Genomic DNA, 19,577 nt, shown 5'->3' with positions numbered 1-19,577 from the left:
AGTATGGCCATTTTCACGATATTGATTCTTCCTATCCATGAGCATGGTATGTTCTTCCATTTGTTTGTGTCCTCTTTTATTTCACTGAGCAGTGGTTTGTAGTTCTCCTTGAAGAGGTCCAATTTCACTTAATCTTTTTTCTGTCCCCTCCATTCTGCTACTGAACTCATCTAGAAAATGTTTACGTATTTTACTATTTTAAGATATTTGGATTATTGCTACTTCCTATCCTAAAATTTTCTGTTGGTTCCTTTTCTACTTTCCTTGCTGAGAACTTCATTCTTTCTTTTCACTTCAAAAGTGTTTGTTCTGACTTTAACAGGACAGAGTTATAATAGCTGCTCTAAGAACTCTGTCTTATAATTCCAGCATCCAGGTCATCTTAGGAATGGCATTTGTTAGCTGCTGTTTTTCCTACAACAGTTGATGATTTCCCTGAGTCTTGGTTATGTTGGAGTGTGTCCCAGAACGGGGAGGAAGACTTTGAATATTGCATTTTGACACTCTTGGAAATGCTAAAAGCTCTTGGTCCTCTGGAGAATGGATTTGTTTTTGCTTTCGTTTTTAATATTTTTGTTGTTGTTGGCAATCAACCCTGTTAGGTTCAAACCACAAGTCCCAACCTACCTGGTGGGCTGTGACTTCAATGTCAATTCAGTTTCCCAAGTCTTTTTAGGGATATTCACACTATCCTCATATGTGTCACCTAAAAGTCAATCTAGGACAAAGACGGTGATCTACAATGTAGTTCAGTTATAAAACTTTTTATTTCACCTCCTTGAAAAAGTTCCACACATGCTCAGCTTAGGGATGAGTCTGGGTCTTCATGCACAGATTTAGGTCATCTTTTTCTCTACCTACTTCCTCTCCATAATTTCCCCAACACTATCTGTCTCCTGGACCCCTTGTCTTAATTCTCTGGCTACATGGTGTTTTTGCCTCCACACACACTCATGTACTTTCTGCAACTGCATATGCCTTGGGAGAAGTGGCAGGAAAGGGGGAAAAAAGCAAAAACGAACAGATATTCTCCCCTCATTCTTTGGACTACAGGTGCCCATTTTTCCAGTTTATTTGGTCAAAGAAAAGGATTGTCTTTCAGAGTTTTAAATGCCTGCATAGTTGCAATTGCCACCACCACCACCACCATTGCAGGGGAACAGTCTCATGATTAAGGCTTACCTGGGGTCCCACCAGAAAAGTAAAACAAAAACCAGAATACAAAACACAAAGAAAACAGTGATTTTCCACACAGACTCCTTTGCACAGGGGCCCTTCTTTCCAGTCCTCTGACCATAAACAGAGAAAAGAGAATTTTCCATCTGTATCTTTTGTGCAGACCAAGAATAAGATGCCCTGCCAAGCTGGGAGAAAAATAAAGGGGAAAAGGGGAGAGAAAACAACAATAACAACAACAACAACAACAAACAAAACAGAAAACTTGCCAGTATCAGTCGCACCTCCAGGCTGGAACTGCATCCTGAACCTCCTGCTATTATTTACTCTTCAGAGACCTCAAATAGTTGTGCTGTGTATTCTGCCCAGGGTTTTAGTTGGAATGCATGGGAGAGAGTCTTCCTCCATCTTAGTAGAATCAGAACCACAAAAATTCTAGACATAAACCTTGACATTTATGGTCAACTGTTTTTTAACAAAGATGCCAAAGCAATTCAATGGGCAAAGATAGGCTTTTCAACAAACGCTGCTGGTACAACTGAATATACATAGGCAAAAAATAAAACAAAAAAAAATGAACTTGGATTTTCACCTCACACCATATTTAAAAGGTGACAGAAAGACTGATATGATCTGAAGAGAAACCAGAGTATCTCACACCGTATTTAAAAGTAAACTCAAAACAGATCACAGACCTAAATGAAAAACAAAGGAGAAAATCTTTGTGACCCCCAACTAGGTAAAGATTTCTTGGATATGATAGCCAAAGTATAGCTCATAACAGAAAAAAAAATTAATAAAGGGAATATCATCAAACTTATAACATTTTGTCTTCAAAAAGCACTATTTAGAAAGTGAAAAGGCAGGCCACAATCTGGGAAAAAATATTCCCAAATCCTATACTTAATAAAAGATTTGATCCAAAATGAAAAAATTTTTAAAGTCACCTCCTGCAAGTCAGTAATAAGACAATAAACCCCATGAAAAAAACGGCAAAAAAATTTAATAGACATTTCACAAAATACATACAAATGTCCATTAAGCACTATGAAAAGAAGTCCAACATCACTAGTCATTAGGGAAATGAAAATTACCATAAAAGATACCACTATACATTTCTAGAATGGCTACAATAAAACAGTCTGATCATGCCAAATGTTGGCAAGGATGCTGACAAACTGCACCCCTCATACACTGCCAAGTGGGAATGTAAAATGGAACAACTACTCTTTTCTTTAAGCATTATTCTTATGACCTAACAATTCTACATTTAGGTATCAAGCCAAGAGAAATTAAAACATACGTCAACCCAAAGACTTATCTCCAACTTTCATAACTGAAAACTGGAAATAATCGAAATGGTTAATTAATATGTCCATAAACAAAATGTAATCCAAACAATGGAATACTATTCAGTCATGAAAAGGGGAAAAAAACTTCCTGATAATAATGACCTCAAAAACATTGCGTTGGACAGGCAGAGTGGCTCACACCTGTAATCTCAGCAATTTGGGAGGCCGAGACAGGCAGATCACTTGAGGTCAGGAGTTCGAGACCAGCCTGGGCAACATGGTGAAATCCCATCTCTACTAAAAATACAAAAACTAGCCAGGTGTAGTGGTGCACTCCTGTAGTCTCAGATATACAGGAGAATCGCTTGAACCTGGGAGGCAGAGGCTGCAGTGAGCTGAGATCACTCTACTGCACTCCAGCCTGGGTAAGAGACTGAGACTCCATCTCAAAAAAAAAAAAACAAAACGCATCATGTTAAGGAAAGGAAGGCAGACTCAAAAGGGCACATATTGTATAATTACATGTATATAAAATTTTCAGAAAAAGAGAGTTTAGATTGTGGCATAATAAAAATATATCCAAACCTTGTTCCTGGTTCCTGGCACAGGGCTTCAAAAACCCTTGGATTTCATAGGTGATTGTACTGTCTTTGTTATGCTAACGAGGTGGTTCATGGTGCTAGCTTCCACATAGGGACTGGTCACCAAAAAAACCAAATACATGATTAGAGGGTTGGAACTCTAGGTCAACAGCACCTCCAAGGACAGGTGAGGAGCTGGAGACAGTTCAATCACATGGCCAATAATTTAATCAATCACACCCATATACTGAAACCCCAATAAAAGCTCTCAACACTGAGGCTTGGTGGACACACTGACATGCAGAGAGGGTAATATACCCTGACTCTACAGGGAGAGGGCATGGAAGCTTTAGGTCCAGGTCCCTTCCAAACCTTGTCTTATGTGTACCCTTTATAAAGAAACTGCATAACATTTTTAGTGAGCTCTGTGAGTCATTCCAGAGAATTACTGAACCTATAAATTTGGGAATCTCCAATTTTACAGTCAGTCATCAGAAGCATGAATGTTCTGCATTTGTGGCTGGTATCTGAATTGAGAGCCGTCTTCTGGAGGGCTAAACTCTTAAACCTGTGGAGTCTGATGCTAACTGATGGACAGTTAGTGTCAGAACTGTATTACAATATAACCACAGAGGGCAGAAATGGAAAAAAAAGAGACAAAAAGATTAGCGGTTACCTGGGTCTGGCGTAGCAATGGGAAGTGATAGTAACAAATATTTTCAGAGTGATAGAAATATTCAAAACTAGATTTGATTATGGCTGTACAACTCCATAAATGTACTTAAAATCACTGAATTGTACACTTTCAATGAGCATAACTTATGCTTATTTTACCACAATAAAACTGGTTTTTAAAATCTAATCAATAAGTTTCCAAGATTACAGAAGGCATTCAAAGTTATCATAATCATGTATTTCTTCATTCTGTATTCTCATAATGAACACCAAATATTTATTAAATGCATCAGTCAGTGCAAAAATAACAAGAAATGAAGGGTTTCAACTGTCTTAAGAGCACTCCATTAGATATACAGAAGAACTCTATCAAAATTAGCAATGTTAAATTAGGTTAAAGATCTCACATGTAGGATGTAGGATGTAGGTAGGATGGATTAGGTCCACATTTTATGGAAAATACTTTAAAATGAAGGAGTGAGGCAATGATAAAGTGCTTTCAATTGGGGCAATCTGGAGTTAGCCAATGCCCTGGGTGCTCTCATTAGTCTCAGAGATTTTACAGTCATTTGTGATTCTGCCTATTAAATGTTCTTTCACTTGATGATTTTATAATCCATTACTGAAAAATTATATCAAAAGGACTGCTAGCATGTATATTATATTAATATTAGAGCCAGATTTGCATTCAGCACTGGCTAATGGGACACTTTAAACAATAAGAAAAGAGAGAAAGAAAGTTGTTATATGCATGGGATGCACTGTTTTTTAACCCCTGACCTTTTCCTCTTGATACTGTCCTTTAATTCTCTTCTTGAAACCACCTTCCTGAAAAAAGAGGTATACATGTGTAAAATCTATTCATCCTCCCCTCTCATTCACTCACTCCCTAACCCACTATAATCTGACTTCAATCCCAGCCATTAGGCTAAAACCACTACAGTGAAAGTCACTAAACCAGACTTTTACCAACTTCCTTCAACTCTTCCAATTACCTTAACAATCTTTCCCATGGACTTCAATCCTCTAAAATTCAAAGGTATATGGAAATTTGTACAATCTCCTATTTGAAATTAATGACATCTCTTTATCATTAAATACAAATCTTCTCTGTTCTGACTTGCCACATCCCTACTGAACCATCTCAAACGATACTCGACATTATATGGCAAACTCAGTATCTTAGTCAATTTGTGTTACTAAAAAAGAACACCTGAGATTGGGTAATTTATTATTTTAAAAAGGTATTCATTTGGCTCATAGTTCTGCAGCCTGTACAAGACGCATGGGGCTAGCATATGCATACAGTAAGGGCCTCAAGCTGCTTCTCTTCATGACAGAAGGCAAAGGGGAGCCGGCATGTGCAGACATCATATGGGGAGACAGGAAGGGGCAGGGAGGTGCCAGGCTCTTTCTAACAACCAGCTGTCATGGGAACTAACAGAATAGAAACTCACTCATTACCACAAGAAAGGTACCAAGTCATTGATGAGGAATCCGCCCCCATGATCCAAACACCTCCCATTAGGTTCCACCTCCAACACTGGTGATCAAATTTCAACATGAGGTTTGAAGGGTCAAATATCCAAACTGTAGCACTTACCTACTGAGAACACAACAGTCAATTAAAAATAAAAACGATGTGCAAACAAAATGGTAAAAATTACATTTGGCCATACACATATATGCATAAAGTTAAATTTATTTGCTAATTCAAAATGTTTAAGTTACTTGCTGCTGAACTCACCTAATATTATATGCAAAATTCTTTTGGTATGTTTGTACAAAGAAACATTTTCTACATATCTAAAATCTTTGTTTCTTAAATAAAGCCTGTGTCTTCTAATGCATTCAACCACATCTAGCTATACAGCCAGAGTAGATAAATTTAAGTTTAGTGGGTGGTTGGTATAGGGGAGGGAGGTAGGCTCAGCCTTACCCATGTGGAAGTAATTGCTTTCTTGACCTAAAGCTCTTCCCATTAGAATCAAAACAAATTGGTATTATCTTAAGAACACTTCTAATTTTTGAAAATAAAACCTAAATGTTCCATACTTAAACAGACGTTGTTTGTTTTGTTTAAGGACAAAATTATAACACATTTATTTTTGTATTTAGATCAAAAGCAGACTTACTATTATGAAGAAAATAAGAGAATTTCAAAAGACAATCATCTCAGTGTAGAAAGGCACGTACAGAGTTGGTACAGACAAGGCCAACAAACTTAAACATTGTGATCTGATATTTTTAAAATCTTGGTTTGACCCTTGGCCTTCTTGGTCTACACCAAACTTTTCAAAATAAACTGTTTGTTCATCAGGAATATGCAATAATGCACATAACATGGTGAGCTATTTTAAGCAGATTTAGTGACAAGGGTAAAATATTCCAGCAAGAATAAAATACAAGTTCTGAAGCTTTATGTTTTAGGATGTGATTCTGGCATGAACTATAAATTTTCTAAGAACCTGCCAAAATATGATATGCTATTTTGATTCATGGAATTGGAGATCTGAAATAAATATCAAGATATTATTATACTTAGTCCAGTCTTCTGCCTCTGGCTGTTCAATACCTATACCATCCAGACTGATGGCTATTAAAAGGTACATTTTTTCTACATGAGCAAGATATTAATAGTAACTCCACAACCTCCTTGAAGCCTTTTTTAATGCTTTATCACCCTGAAAGTGATGACCAGTGGCTTCAGTTATCTCAAACTTTCTGTTCTGTGTTCAAAACTAATTTCTTCCCACCACATTAGAGATAGGATTGGGATGTCTCTGTATATACAGTAAATCTGAACATAATGTCCTTGATAAGTTCTTGGCAACTGCTATTTTAAGTGAAATAATGTATGACAAACAAAACTACTGTTCCCCTCTTCAATGTTATAACAAAATGGGATTGAACAAAGGGACGTGATTGGAGGACCTGCTGTAAGGCACTTCACTCAAAGTCACAGTTTCCAAGGAGCTACTGACAACATGACATGAGGACTTACTGCACCTTGCTTATAATAAATACTCCCTAGGCCATATCATATCTCATATCTCTTTCCTTTTCCTCAAGATTCTTTTCATACTTATTTCCTATCCCCTTCTCTAGATGCTATCCCTTCTCCCCACATGCTTTTAAAATTGCTGTATTTGAATTGCTGCTTAAAAGGAAAATCATTCTAACTCTTCTAGGCTATATTCTAATAGATTACGTATAGCTTACTAAGTATCCAATTTGAAAACCAACAACAGAAGAATAAAAGAATAGACCTGAAAAAGTTATCAGGAACATTCTAGAGTGGTCAGAATTCTTTTTTTTTCCTACGTGGTATGAGGATATGGGCAGAAGTGAATCATGTTAATAAAAAGTATATTTAAATAGCAATAGACATGTGTAAGGTATCTTAATATTTTCTTCCCATTAAAATATGATACATAAATCAGAGGTCTTATTGCAAAAGTGATAATCCAATTTTCTTTGACAGGATCAACTAAGCCTTAGTCTGCATATCTGGAAGGCCCGTGTCTCACCAATCTCAGTGGGACTTCTGCCCAACTAAGACTTGCAATAATCAAAACTAAGTTTTCACCATGTAATAACTTTACGCTGTTTGGTTAATAGGATTCTTATGTTTGTTTGTACAAGTCATTTTTTTTATTATTGCACTTCCCTTGTTATATTTACTTTATACATAAAAACAAAAACATGATCAGCAGAATTTGGTTGAGTAGTACACATCAAGTCTGTGACTAAACATGTTTTGTATAACACTGAGATACTGGCACTAGACAGCAGAGGGCACTGGCAACAAATGCCAACTCAAATATCATGACTCACACAGGAAGGAAATAATCACTCAAAAGTGCCAATAACACTGCTATTAGTATAGTTGTGGATCAAAATACCTAAACTCTGTCTTTTATTATCAACTACCAGTTCATGCACTGTTATGAACATAAGATCTCCATTTACTCACCCCAATATAGAAAATAATACAACAGATGTAATAAAATAAAAATAAGATTTAGAACAGGCTAATTCTAATAGGCTTATTTTGTGGCAAACATTGTGCTAGCTGCCTTATAGATATCATCTAATTTATTTCTCACAAAGCAATACATGAGCTTGCTGCTGGTCTGGTTACAGAAGACACTGGCAAGGTCCTAAGTAGCAGGTTATGACTCAGCCACCAGACTACAAAACTTTTTGAAAGCCAAAACCATTTTGGTTTAGTTTACAATTAAAACCCAGTATCTAGTAATCTACCTCACAATAATTATTCAGGGGAACAAAGGAAAAAGAAGGAACACTAGATCTGATTCCAGTGCCACGCATCACATTTGCCTTTAGGACGCTATCAGTGAATATTTATTTGATTAGATTTTACAAGCCACTAGTTCCTGGCATTCTCCTAGGCACCAGGTCTCAGAGATTTCATTATTTGAACTAATACTTTGCTTATTAAAGACTTACATTTTTTCCTGAGGTAGTGCTAGAAGGGAAGCAGTAAAGAAAAAAATAATAACAAAATATATAAGAAAAAATAGATTCAACAATAAAATATGAGAGTTTTACTTCTAGGTTTTCTTGTAATAAAAACTCACATTCAACAATAAGAAAATGCCTAGTTTCCTTAAATATAATACCTAAAATTAAGTATAAATAATTTTAGTAATGTTGGAAATATATCTTAATAGCTGAATATATCAAGTCTCTTTGTGAATAAGAAATATCACTATGTAAAATTGGTATTATTTAAAATATTTTTTTATTTAATTCATGAATATTTTCATGAAAAAATTTAATGTCAAAATAATTATCACTGTATTAAATATCATGATTTTAAAATAACACCAATATTTACAACTATCAATAAAAATCTATAAAGATATACTAAACTGAAAGCTGATGAAATTAAAGTAGTATTTGCCACTTCAGTTCTGTCTAAATAAATCTTTTACTTACTCATCAGACATATAATGAGATTTTTAGCATGCGTCAGCTAGGTGTTAAACTTTAAGAAATAGAAATCCCTAACAAAGAATCCCTACCCTCACTGCAGCAATCACTCTAAAATTAAATATTCTATATTACTTATGTACAGCATGCTCCTGGAAGGTTAAAAAAAAATCCATTCTAATAAATCATTCAGAATACCTAATACCATGTCGTCATATAAAACAAAAGTAGGTTTAAAAAAACCTACTTTCCTTCTTGCCAAAATAGCAACAAACCTTAATACTCTGTTCTACTTTACATACAAAATCTTTATAGATACTTTAAATTTCTTTTCTATTTCTTAACTTGTTTTATCTCATACAGAGTGTACCCTCCTTGAGTTAAAAGAAGAAAGAATTTAAAAATACTTCTAATACAGTGGTTTACAACAGTAGCTAAGTATTAAAATCAGGGGACATTTTAAAAAAATATAGATACTGGAGCCCCAAACTAGACCTCATAGACAAAGTCTTCGGTGATGGAGCCCAGGTACCTATAGTTTTGCAGAGCTCCATAGGCAATTCTCAAGCTCAGTTAAAGTTGACAACCACAACTTTAAAGGCTTAATTAAGCACAGGGGTTCCCAACCCCTGAGAGATGGACAGGTACTGGTCCCTGGCTTGTTAGGAACCAGGTCACACAACAGGAGGTGAGCAGCAGGCAAGTGAGCATTACCGCCTGAGCTTGGCCTCCTGTCAGATCATCCGTGGCAGCAGATTCTCATAGGAGCGTGAACCCTATTTTGAACTGCACATGGGAGGGATCTAAGTTGTGTGCTCCTTATGATAATCTAACGATGATTTGAGGTAGAACAGTTTCATCCCAAAACCAAGCCCCCCCGTGGAAAAACTGTCTTCGATGAAGCCAGTCTCTCGTGCCAAAAAGGCTGGAAACCGCTACCTAGGCAGAAAGGGTATACAAAGCTGCCTATAAGCAGAAAATGTTAAAGCCATATAGGACCTTAAAGATCATCTAATCGGCTCATTTTCTGAAGTATAAAGCTGAAGTTGTGAGGAGTTCAGTAAACTGTCCAAGGTCTAGTAAAGTCTACTGACATGCAGACTAGTATTTTTTCATTACTTCTCTTAGCTGATATTTTTGTCATGAGGTTACCTAAGAATCCGTGCTTAACAAACACATTCACAGTACTGGCTTAGCATAGGACGCTGGCTACTCCAGTTGGGAGACAGAATACTAATTCTTGATTCTACCACAAGCTTATCAATACCCTAAGCATTCATATCATAAATTCTCAGGGAAATGTGATTTAAAAAAAAAAAAAAAAAAAAAAAACACACACTACAGTGATAAGAGTAACAAAAATGGAAAGTTGTTTTGATGTATGAATGAGCTGGATAACTGTAATTATAATGCACCTAGAGCATATAATAGGCACTCAACATGACACCACCCACACTGCTTTCCTTTTTAATTCTGCAATTAAAGTTACCTGTCCCTAGTACCTCACTTTAATCCTTTTCATATTGTTTCTCCTAACTGGCAAAGACTTTGGGCCTCTTCTCCTTGATTAATGCTCATCAGTTTCTTCAAAGCTAAGTTTAAAGATGTACCTTCTTTGCTCTCTGGCCAGGGCATCTCTGATAGAAAGGCAGCAGCCCCAGGCAGGGGCTTATAGATAAAACTCCCATCTCCCTGGGACAGAGAACCTGAGGAAGAGGCAGCTATGGGCGCAGCTTCTGCAAACTTAAACGTTCCTGCCTGGCAGCTCTGAAGACAGCAGCAGATCTCCCAGCACAGCACTGGAGCTCTGCTAAGGCACAAACTGCCTCCTCAAGTGGGTCCTTGATCCCCGTGCCTCCTGACTGGGAGACACCTCTCAGCATGGGTCAACAGACACCTCATACAGGAGACCTCCGGCTGGCATCTGGCAGACGCCACTCTAGGACAAAGCTTCCAGAGGAAGGAACAGGCAGCAATCTTTGCTGTTCTGCAGCCTCAGCTGGTGATACCCAGGCAAACAGGGTCTGGAGTAAACTTCCAGCAAACTCCAGCAGACCTGCAGCAGAGGGGCCTGACTGTTAGAAAGAAAATTAACAAACAGAAAGGAATAACAGCAACATCAACAAAAAGGACATCCACACAGAAACCCCATCAGAAGGTCACCAACATCAAAGAAGAAATGTAGATAAATCCACGAAGATGAGGAAAAACCAGTGCAAAAAGGCTGAAAATTCCAAAAACCAGAATGCCTCTTCTCCTCGAAAGGATCACAACTCCTGGCCAGCAAAGGAACAAAACCGGACAGAGAGTAAGTTTGAGGAATGACAGAAATAGGCTTCAGAAGGTGGGTAATAACAAACTCCTCTGAGGTAAAGAAGCATGTTCTAACCCAATGCAAGGAAGCTAAGAACCATGAAAAAAGGTTAGAGGAATTGCTAACTAGAATAACCAGTTTAGAGAAGAACATAAATGACCTAATGGAGCTGAAAAACACAGCACGAGAACTTTGTGAAGCATATACACGTATCAATAGCTGAACTGATCAAGTGGAAAAAGGATATCAGAGATTGAAGATCAACTTAATGAAATAAAGCGTGAAGACAAGATTAGGAAAAAAAAAAAAAAGAATGAAAATGAAAGAACAAAACCTCCAAGAAATATGGGACTATATGAAAAGACCAAACCTATGTTTGATTGGTATACCTGAAAATGATGGGGAGAATGGAACCAAGTTGGAAAACACTCTTCAGGATATTATCCTGAAGAACTTCCCAACTTAGCAACAGAGGCCAACATTCAAATTCAAGAAATACAGAGACCACCACAAAGAAACTCCTTGAGAAGAGCAACCCCAAGACACATAATTGTCAGATTCACCAAGGTTGAAATGAAGAAGAAAACGTTAAGGGCAGCCAGAGACAAAGGTTGGGTTACCAACAAAGGGAAGTCCCTCAGACTATCAGTGGGTACATCTACAGAAACCCTACAAGCAAGAAGACAGTGAGGACCAATATTCAACATTCTTAAAGAAAAGATTTTCAAGCCAGAATTTCATATCCAACCAAACTAAGCTTCATAAGTAAAAAATAAATAAAATCCTTTACAGACAAGCAAATGCTGAGAGATTTTGTCACCACCAGGCCTGCTTCACAAGAGCTCCTGAAGGAAGCACTAAATATGGAAAGGAAAACCAGTACCAGCCACTGCAAAACATACCAAATTATAAAGACCATCGACACTATGAAGAAACTGCATCAACTAATGGGCAAAATAACCAGCTAGCATCATAATGACAGGATCAAATTCACACATAACGATATTAACCTTAACTGTAAATGGGCTAAACGCCACAATTAAAAGACAGAGACTGGAAAATTAGATAAAGAGTCAAGACCCATCGACGTGCTGTGTTCAGGAGTTCCATCTCACGTGCAAACACACACATAGGCTCAAAATAAAGGGATGAAGGAAGATTTACCAAGTAAATGGAAAGCAAAAAAAAGCAGGGTTACAATCCTAGTCTCTGATAAAACAGACTTTAAACCAACAAAGATCAAAAGAGACAAAGAAGGGCATTACATAATGGCAAAGGGATCACTGCAACAAGACGAGTTACCCAATACAGGAGAACCCAGATTCATAAAGCAAGTCCTTAGAGACCTACAAAGAAACTTAGACTCCCACAAAAAAACAGTGGGAGAGTTTAACACCTCATTGTCAATATTAGATCAATGAGACAGAAAATTAACAAGGATGTCCTGGACTTGAACTCAGCTCTGAACCAAGCAGACTTAATAGACATCTACAGAACTCTCCACCCCAAATCAACAGAATATACATTCTTCTCAGCACCATATCGCACTTACTCTAAAATTGACCACATAATTAGAAGTAAAACACTCCTCAGCAAATGCAAAAGAACAGAAATCATAACAAACAGTCTCTCAGACTACAATGCAATCAAATTAGAACTCAGGATTTAAAAACTCCCTCAAAACCACACAACTACGTGGAAACTGAACAACCTGCTCCTCTATGACTACTCGGTAAATAATGAAAGTAAGGCAGAAATAAATAAGCTCTTTGAAACCAATGAGAACAAAGACACAACGTACTAGAATCTCTGGGACACAGCTAAAGGAGTGTGTAGAGGGAAATTTATGGCACCAAATGCCCACAGAAGAAGGTGGGAAAGATCTAAAATCAACACCGTAACATCACAATGAAAAGCACTAGAGAAGCAAAAGCTAACAAATTCAAAAGCAAGCAGAAGACAAGAAATAACTAATATCAGAGCAGAACTGAAGGAGACAGAGATACAAAAAACCCTTCAAAAAATCAACGAATCCAGGAAGTGGTTTTTTGAAAAGATCAACTAAATAGATAGACTGCTAGCTAGACTAATAAAGAAAAAAGAGCAGAATCAAATAGACTCAATAAAAAATTAGATAAAGGGGATATCACCACCGATCCCACAGAAATACAAACTACCATTAGAGAATACTATCAACACCTCTGTGCAAATAAACTAGAAAATCTAGAAGAAATGGATAAATTCCTGGACACATACACCCTCCCAAGACTAAACCAGGAAGAAGTCGAATCCCTGAATAGACCAATAACAAGTTCTGAAATTGAGGCAGTAATTAATAGCCTACCACACAAAAACAGCCCAGGACCTGACAGCTTCACACCTGATTTCTACCAGAGGTACAAAGAGGAGCTGGTACCATTCCTTCTGAAACTATTCCAATCAATACAAAAAAGGGACTCCTCCCCAACTCATTGTATGAGGCCAGCATCATCCTGATACCAAAACGTGGCAGAAACACAACAAAAAAAGGAAATTTCAGGCCAATATCCCTGATGAACATCAATGAAAAATCCTCAATAAAATACTGGCAGACCAAATCCAGCAGCACATCAAAAAGCTTATCCACCATGATCAAGTCAGCTTCATCCCTGGGATGCAAGGCTGGTTCAATATACGCAAATAAATAAACGTAATCCATCACATAAACAGAACCAATGGCAAAAACCACACGATTAACTCAATAGATGAAGAAAAGGCCTTCGAAAAAATTCAACACCCCTTCATGCTAAAAACACTCAATAAACTAGGTATTGATGGATCCTACCTCAAAATAGTAAGCGCTATTTATGACAAACCCACAGACAATATCATACTAACTGAGCAAAAGCTGGAATAATTCCCTTTGAAAACAGGCACAAGACAAGGATGCCCTCTCTTACCACTCCTATTCAACATAGTACTGGAAGTTCTGGCTAGGGCAATCAGGCAAAAGAAAGAAATAAAGGGTAGTCAAGGCCGGGCGCAGTGGCTCCAAGCCTGTAATCCCAGCACTTTGGGAGGCGCGAGAGCGGGCGGATCATGAGGTCAAGGAGGAGTCGAGAACCATCCTGGCTAACACGGTGAAAACGCCCGTCTCTACAAAATACAAAAAACTAGCCAGGCAAGGGGGCGGGCGCCTTGTAGTCCAGCTACTCAGGAGGCTGAGCAGGAAGACATGGTGTAAACCCGGGAGGCGGAAGGCTTGCAGTGAGCTGAGATCCCGGCCACTGCACTCCCAGCCTGGGCAAGCAGAGACGAGAACTCCGTCCTTCCAAAAAAAGAAAAGGGGGGGGGGGGTAGTCAAATAGGAAAGAAGAGGAAGTCAAAATTAATCTCCTGTTTGCAGATGACATAATTGTATTACTTTAGAAACCCCATCGTCCAGCCCAAAATCTGCCTTAAGCCTGAATAGGGCAAACTCAGCAAAGTCTCGGGATACAAAATCAATGTGCAAAAATCACATGCATTCCTACACATCGATAATAGACAAAGAGAACGCCAAATCTTGAGCAAACGCCAATTCACAGTTGCTACAAAGAGAATAAAATACCTAGGAATACAACTTACAAGGGATGTGAAGGACCTCTTCAAGGAGATCTACAAACCACTGCTCAAGGAAATAAGAGATGACACAAACAAATGGGAAAACATTCCACGCTCATGGATAGGGAGAATCAATATTGTGAAAAGGGCCATACTGCCCAAAGTAATTTATAGATTCAATGCTATCCCCATCAAGCTACCATTGACTTTCCTCACAGAATTAGAAAAAACTAAATTTCATATGGTGCCAAAAAAGAGCTCATATAGTCAAGAAAATCCTAAGCAAAAAGAACAAAACTGGAGGCATCAAACTACACTACACTGTCAGTACAACTACACTGACTTCAAACTACACTACAAGGTCACAGTAATCAAAACAGCATGGTACTGGTACTGAAACAGATATATAGGCCAATGGAACAGAACAGAGGCCTCAAAAATAATGTCACATATCTACAACTATCTGATCTTTGACAAACCTGACAAAAGCAAGCAATGGGAAAAGGATTTCCTATTTAATAAATGGTGTTGGGAAAACTGGCTGGCCACATGCAGAAAACTGAAACTGGATCCCTTTCTTACACCTTAAAGTCTAAGTAAGTGAATTATTGTACATTGAGGGCAATTATATTGCATAGTAGAATCAATGAACTTTGGAGACAAGGGTTCAAATCCTAGCTCTCCAATTTCCTAGCTATTTGACCACAGGAAAAACGTTTAACTTCTCTAAGCCTCAGTTTACCTATAAGATGACCAGTGTAATTTCTCCCTTGGAGAGTTAAGAGGAGGATTTCTAAAAGATAAAGTATCGCTCCTCTGCTTAAGACCTCCTATAATACATTACAACCTATAAAATAAGTTTTAAACACCTTCAAAGACTATCTTACTTTCAGAAAGGGGAAAACGTTCTCCCATTTCAAAATTTCTTCAAATATCCAAGCAGAAATGTCCAGTAAGTAGACAAAATACAGTATTAAAGCCAGAACAGGGAGGAAGAAACATGCAAAGTTTATTGTCATCATGCATCTGGATAAATTCGCTGAAAGACTGATATTTTTGGAATTTGGATATACCAACTTTTTTTCTCTTACCTGATACACTCATCACGAGGTTACCTATGAATCCCTGCCTAACAAATATTTTTGCAGTGCTGGCCTAGTACATTTTTTTAAAAGGCCTAGGACAAATAAATTAGCCACTTGCCACTTTCCTCCCTTAGCATAAAAATTTTCCAATATTGATAAATATAATGATTTCAGTGTGTGTTTTAAATAATCCCTTAAATTATTAACCTTTTAGTTTATATCCTAATCTCAAACAGATTATCTACCATTGTCCTCATACTAAAACACAGTTTAAATTTAACACAATCCAAGTGGAATTGGGACACTGGTTAGTTTCAGACTCAAGCTAAACAAAGTATTTCCACACTCTCCCAGACTTTTTCCTTTTTCCAAGTATTGATAGAATTGTTTCCCCCATCACAGTGTAAGCTTCTCTAAAGTCAGGAATCATGGCACCCATTTCCATAGCATTTAGCCCACCATCTCGGAAAATCTATGGCTTGTGTCTGTGTGTGTGTGTGTGCACGTGTGTATTCAATAATATCTTTGTTTTGTTTTGTCTCCTCAAATCAAGTCATGAAATTAAAACTAATTAGTGGCCTATCCTAACTACCATTTAATGAATGCTTGCTACACATCACTCTGTACTTTTTAACCCATAAAACATTATTTTATCAACCCTAACATACCACAGACAAATTTCCTGAGAACCAAAAAAGTCAGTGGGGAAAAAAAGAAATCTCTTAATTTTAGAGACATTAAAATGTGAAGAATAGCAGATGGTAACTCTGAGGTGCCAATAATTAGAAGACACATTCCATTTTCAGAGCTCTTAAAATGTAAGAAAAATATGTGCATCTTACACTTTTAACCTCATTATAGAAACTGAAGGTCAGAGAGTGCTTAAACACTTTGTCTGACAGTAATACTTGTTAACCAGGTTGGCCACAAGGAACAACACCTAATAATTAGTAGAAAAATGCATTAAAAGCCAGCTATTTTAACTATTTCCTCCCTATTAAGTAAAATAAGTATATATCCAATGTGTTGATATGCTCAGATGATTACTTATACAACTGTGTTGCATATATTTCCCTAACTGTCCTATAAAAGAAGGTAAGTTCAACAGTTCATTGCCCATCCTATGAAAAAAAATATAGTAATTAGTAAAATCTGAAATTCATTTTTAGACATTATAGGTAGATTACTATGTCTGACCGTATTGCTGTAAGTTTTCTTTTTTCAAAATGACACCACGTACTTCAATGTTTGAGAATACAAAGGGATCAACTAAGTCTTTCTGTATAAACAAACTATATGTTACAAATTATACCAAGGTGATTTGCCAATATAAAATTAAATATTTAGAGTGTACATACTTTTCAAATGTTGGCACATTTCTGCCTAATGAGCAAATACATCAACCAACACATTTATAGTTATGAAGTAATACAATTTTATTTAACTCCTTATATACTCACTTCCACTATTAAATATTTAGGTTTCTGAATTATAAATACTACATTAAATAACATCAAACTTAATTCAAGAATAGGGAATTGTAAGGGCTAGGCATGGTGGCTCATGCCTGTAATGCCAGCACTTTGTGAGGCTGAGGCAGGAGAATCGCTTGAGGCCAGGAGTTAAAGACACGCCTAAGCAACATAGCAAGACTCCATCTCCCCAAAAATAGGGAGTTCTGTATTTTAGCCTTAAATACTTGCCAATAGAACAGAAAAAGGAACATAACAATGTGGTGTTACATTTGGCCTCAACCTAAATTTGTATTAGTAAAGGAGAAAAAGAAAGAGCAGACAGTGTGGTAATTAAGCTGGTAAAAATTTTAAAATGAAAATTAATGTGAGGTGATAGAAAACTCGTTTAAAGGATTGACAGGAGCATTTTAAAAGTCAAAACTTAGCATCTGCAGAGAAAATCCTCTCCAGCTTTCTTCTCCCTCTCCCTCTCCCTCTTCCTTCCCTTCTCTCCACGTGTGGTAAATGTTCAACATTTCCAATTATTTTATCTTAAGAAATAAGTATCAGTCCTGTATAACACAAAATAGAAAGCAAAAGGTAAGGGGTTCTTTTTTCATTAAAAACATTTGTAGAAGTTACTAATAAAATATCATTTTTTAAGAGTAAAGATATTTGATAACTAAAGGTAAAAAAGACAGTAATTTGTTTTCAGCCTAAGATCTGGTTCCAATATGACTATGAATTAAAATGGATTTGTTCAGGTACATTCAATATTACATATATCAGATATCTCTCTATTCCTTAGACAAAGCATCATAGATTTCACCACATTTTATATTTTAAAAATCGCAAACTGTAAATTAACAACTAATAACTATATGAAAATTAACATCTTACTTCTCCATTTCTTAATGTTGTGATGGTTCCTCTTGCTACACCCATTCTGAATAGTGTTTCTGTGGCCTGTAAATTAAAAAAAAAAAAAAGCAAAAATATATAATCTATAATCTCTCCTCAATTGTATATCCCACGCCCTAAATGTGAAAAACATTCAAAACTATTATATATCCAGCAACTTCTAGGGAACCATCAATAAGTGGTATGTGCCTATAGTCCTAGCTATTCAGGCAGGAGGATTGCTTGAGTCCAAGAGTTCAAGGTTACAGTGAGCTATGATTGAGCCACTGCACTCCAGCCTAGATGACAGAGTGAGACCCTGTCTTAAAAAAAAAAGAAAAAAGAAGAAAGAGAAAAAGAAAGAAAAAAAGAAAGAAAGAAAGAAAGAAAGAAAGAAAAGAGGAAAGAAATGCAACTAGAGAACTATCTACAAAGCACACTAAGAGCTAGAAGTTATAAATTATACCCCAGAAATATCATTATCACAACCTTTTAAGAGTTCAAACTTAATTGTTTCAAATGGTTGTTCTGATAATCTGGTATTCTTCCAGGACTATAGTTTCAAATTAGTTTGCTTAGACAAGTTTAAACCTTAGTTCAATGAACAAAAATTAAGTTCAAATTTAGCATTTAAATTCAATTTGGAAGTTATCATTTATTCTGAATTTAGTTTCCATTTGAATTTAGTTCAAATCACTTATTTCCTACTAAGATACAGAGAGGAGATGAAGTAATTTAGTAATGTCATATATTAAGTGACACCCCAAAATAGTTACTGCTCGCTATACACTAACAATGAACAATCAAAAAAGGAAATTAAGAAAACAATTCCATTTACAATAGCATCAAAAAAAAATCCTAGGGAAAAATAAAACAAGTAAGTGAAAGACTTGTAATCTGAAAACAACAAAACATTGCTAAAAGAAATTGAACAAGACACAAAAAAATAAAAAGACATCCTGTGCTCATGGTTTGGAATACTTATTATTAAGATGACCATACAACCCACCCAAAGTGATCTACAGATTCAATGCAATCCCTATTAAAATCCCAATGGCACATTTTGCAGAAATACAAAAACCCATCCTGAAATTCATATAGAACGTTAAGGGACCCCAAATAAACAAAACAAACTGGAAAAAAGAAGAAGAAAGTTGAAGGACTCACTTTCTGATTCAAAACTTACTACAAACCTACAGTAATCAAAAATATTTGGTACTATCATAAAGATGGACATTTAAGACAATGGAATAGAACAGAGAACCCAAAAATAAATCCTTGCATATATGGTCAAATGATATTTGATCAGGATAATAAGACTATTGAGTGGGCAAAGGACAAACTTTTCAAAAGTACTTAAAAAAAGCAGGAAATCCATGAAGCTGTCCTCACAAAATCCTTAAAAAGAATTTTGAGTAGAAATATAGTTATAGGGCGGAGCAAGATGGCCGAATAGGAACAGCTCCAGTCTCCAACTCCCAGCGCGAGGGGCACAGAAGACCGGTGATTTCTGCATTTTCAACTGAGGTACTGGGGTCATCTCACTAGGGAGTGCCGGA

General features: G+C 36.7%; 1 protein-coding gene across 3 annotated transcripts in view; it reads right to left on the bottom strand.

The window, feature by feature from the left end:
• TMEM135 (transmembrane protein 135) overlaps window positions 1-19,577 on the bottom strand; it is a 271,052-nt gene that overhangs the window by 146,664 nt on the left and 104,811 nt on the right. For 2 of the 3 annotated variants that reach the window (XM_017850919.1, XM_017850917.1), the window contains one exon: window positions 18,019-18,084. The exons of the other annotated variant lie outside the window; for it this stretch is intronic. In XM_017850919.1, coding sequence (XP_017706408.1) covers window positions 18,019-18,084 — 66 coding nt within the window. The remainder of the gene's footprint in view (window positions 1-18,018; window positions 18,085-19,577) is intronic. 3 annotated transcript variants of the gene reach the window in all.

Source organism: Rhinopithecus bieti, unplaced genomic scaffold (assembly GCF_001698545.2).
Source record: "Rhinopithecus bieti isolate Rb0 unplaced genomic scaffold, ASM169854v2 scaffold_30846, whole genome shotgun sequence".
Taxonomy (NCBI): domain Eukaryota; kingdom Metazoa; phylum Chordata; class Mammalia; order Primates; family Cercopithecidae; genus Rhinopithecus; species Rhinopithecus bieti.
This window is presented reverse-complemented; position numbering and strand designations above follow the sequence as displayed.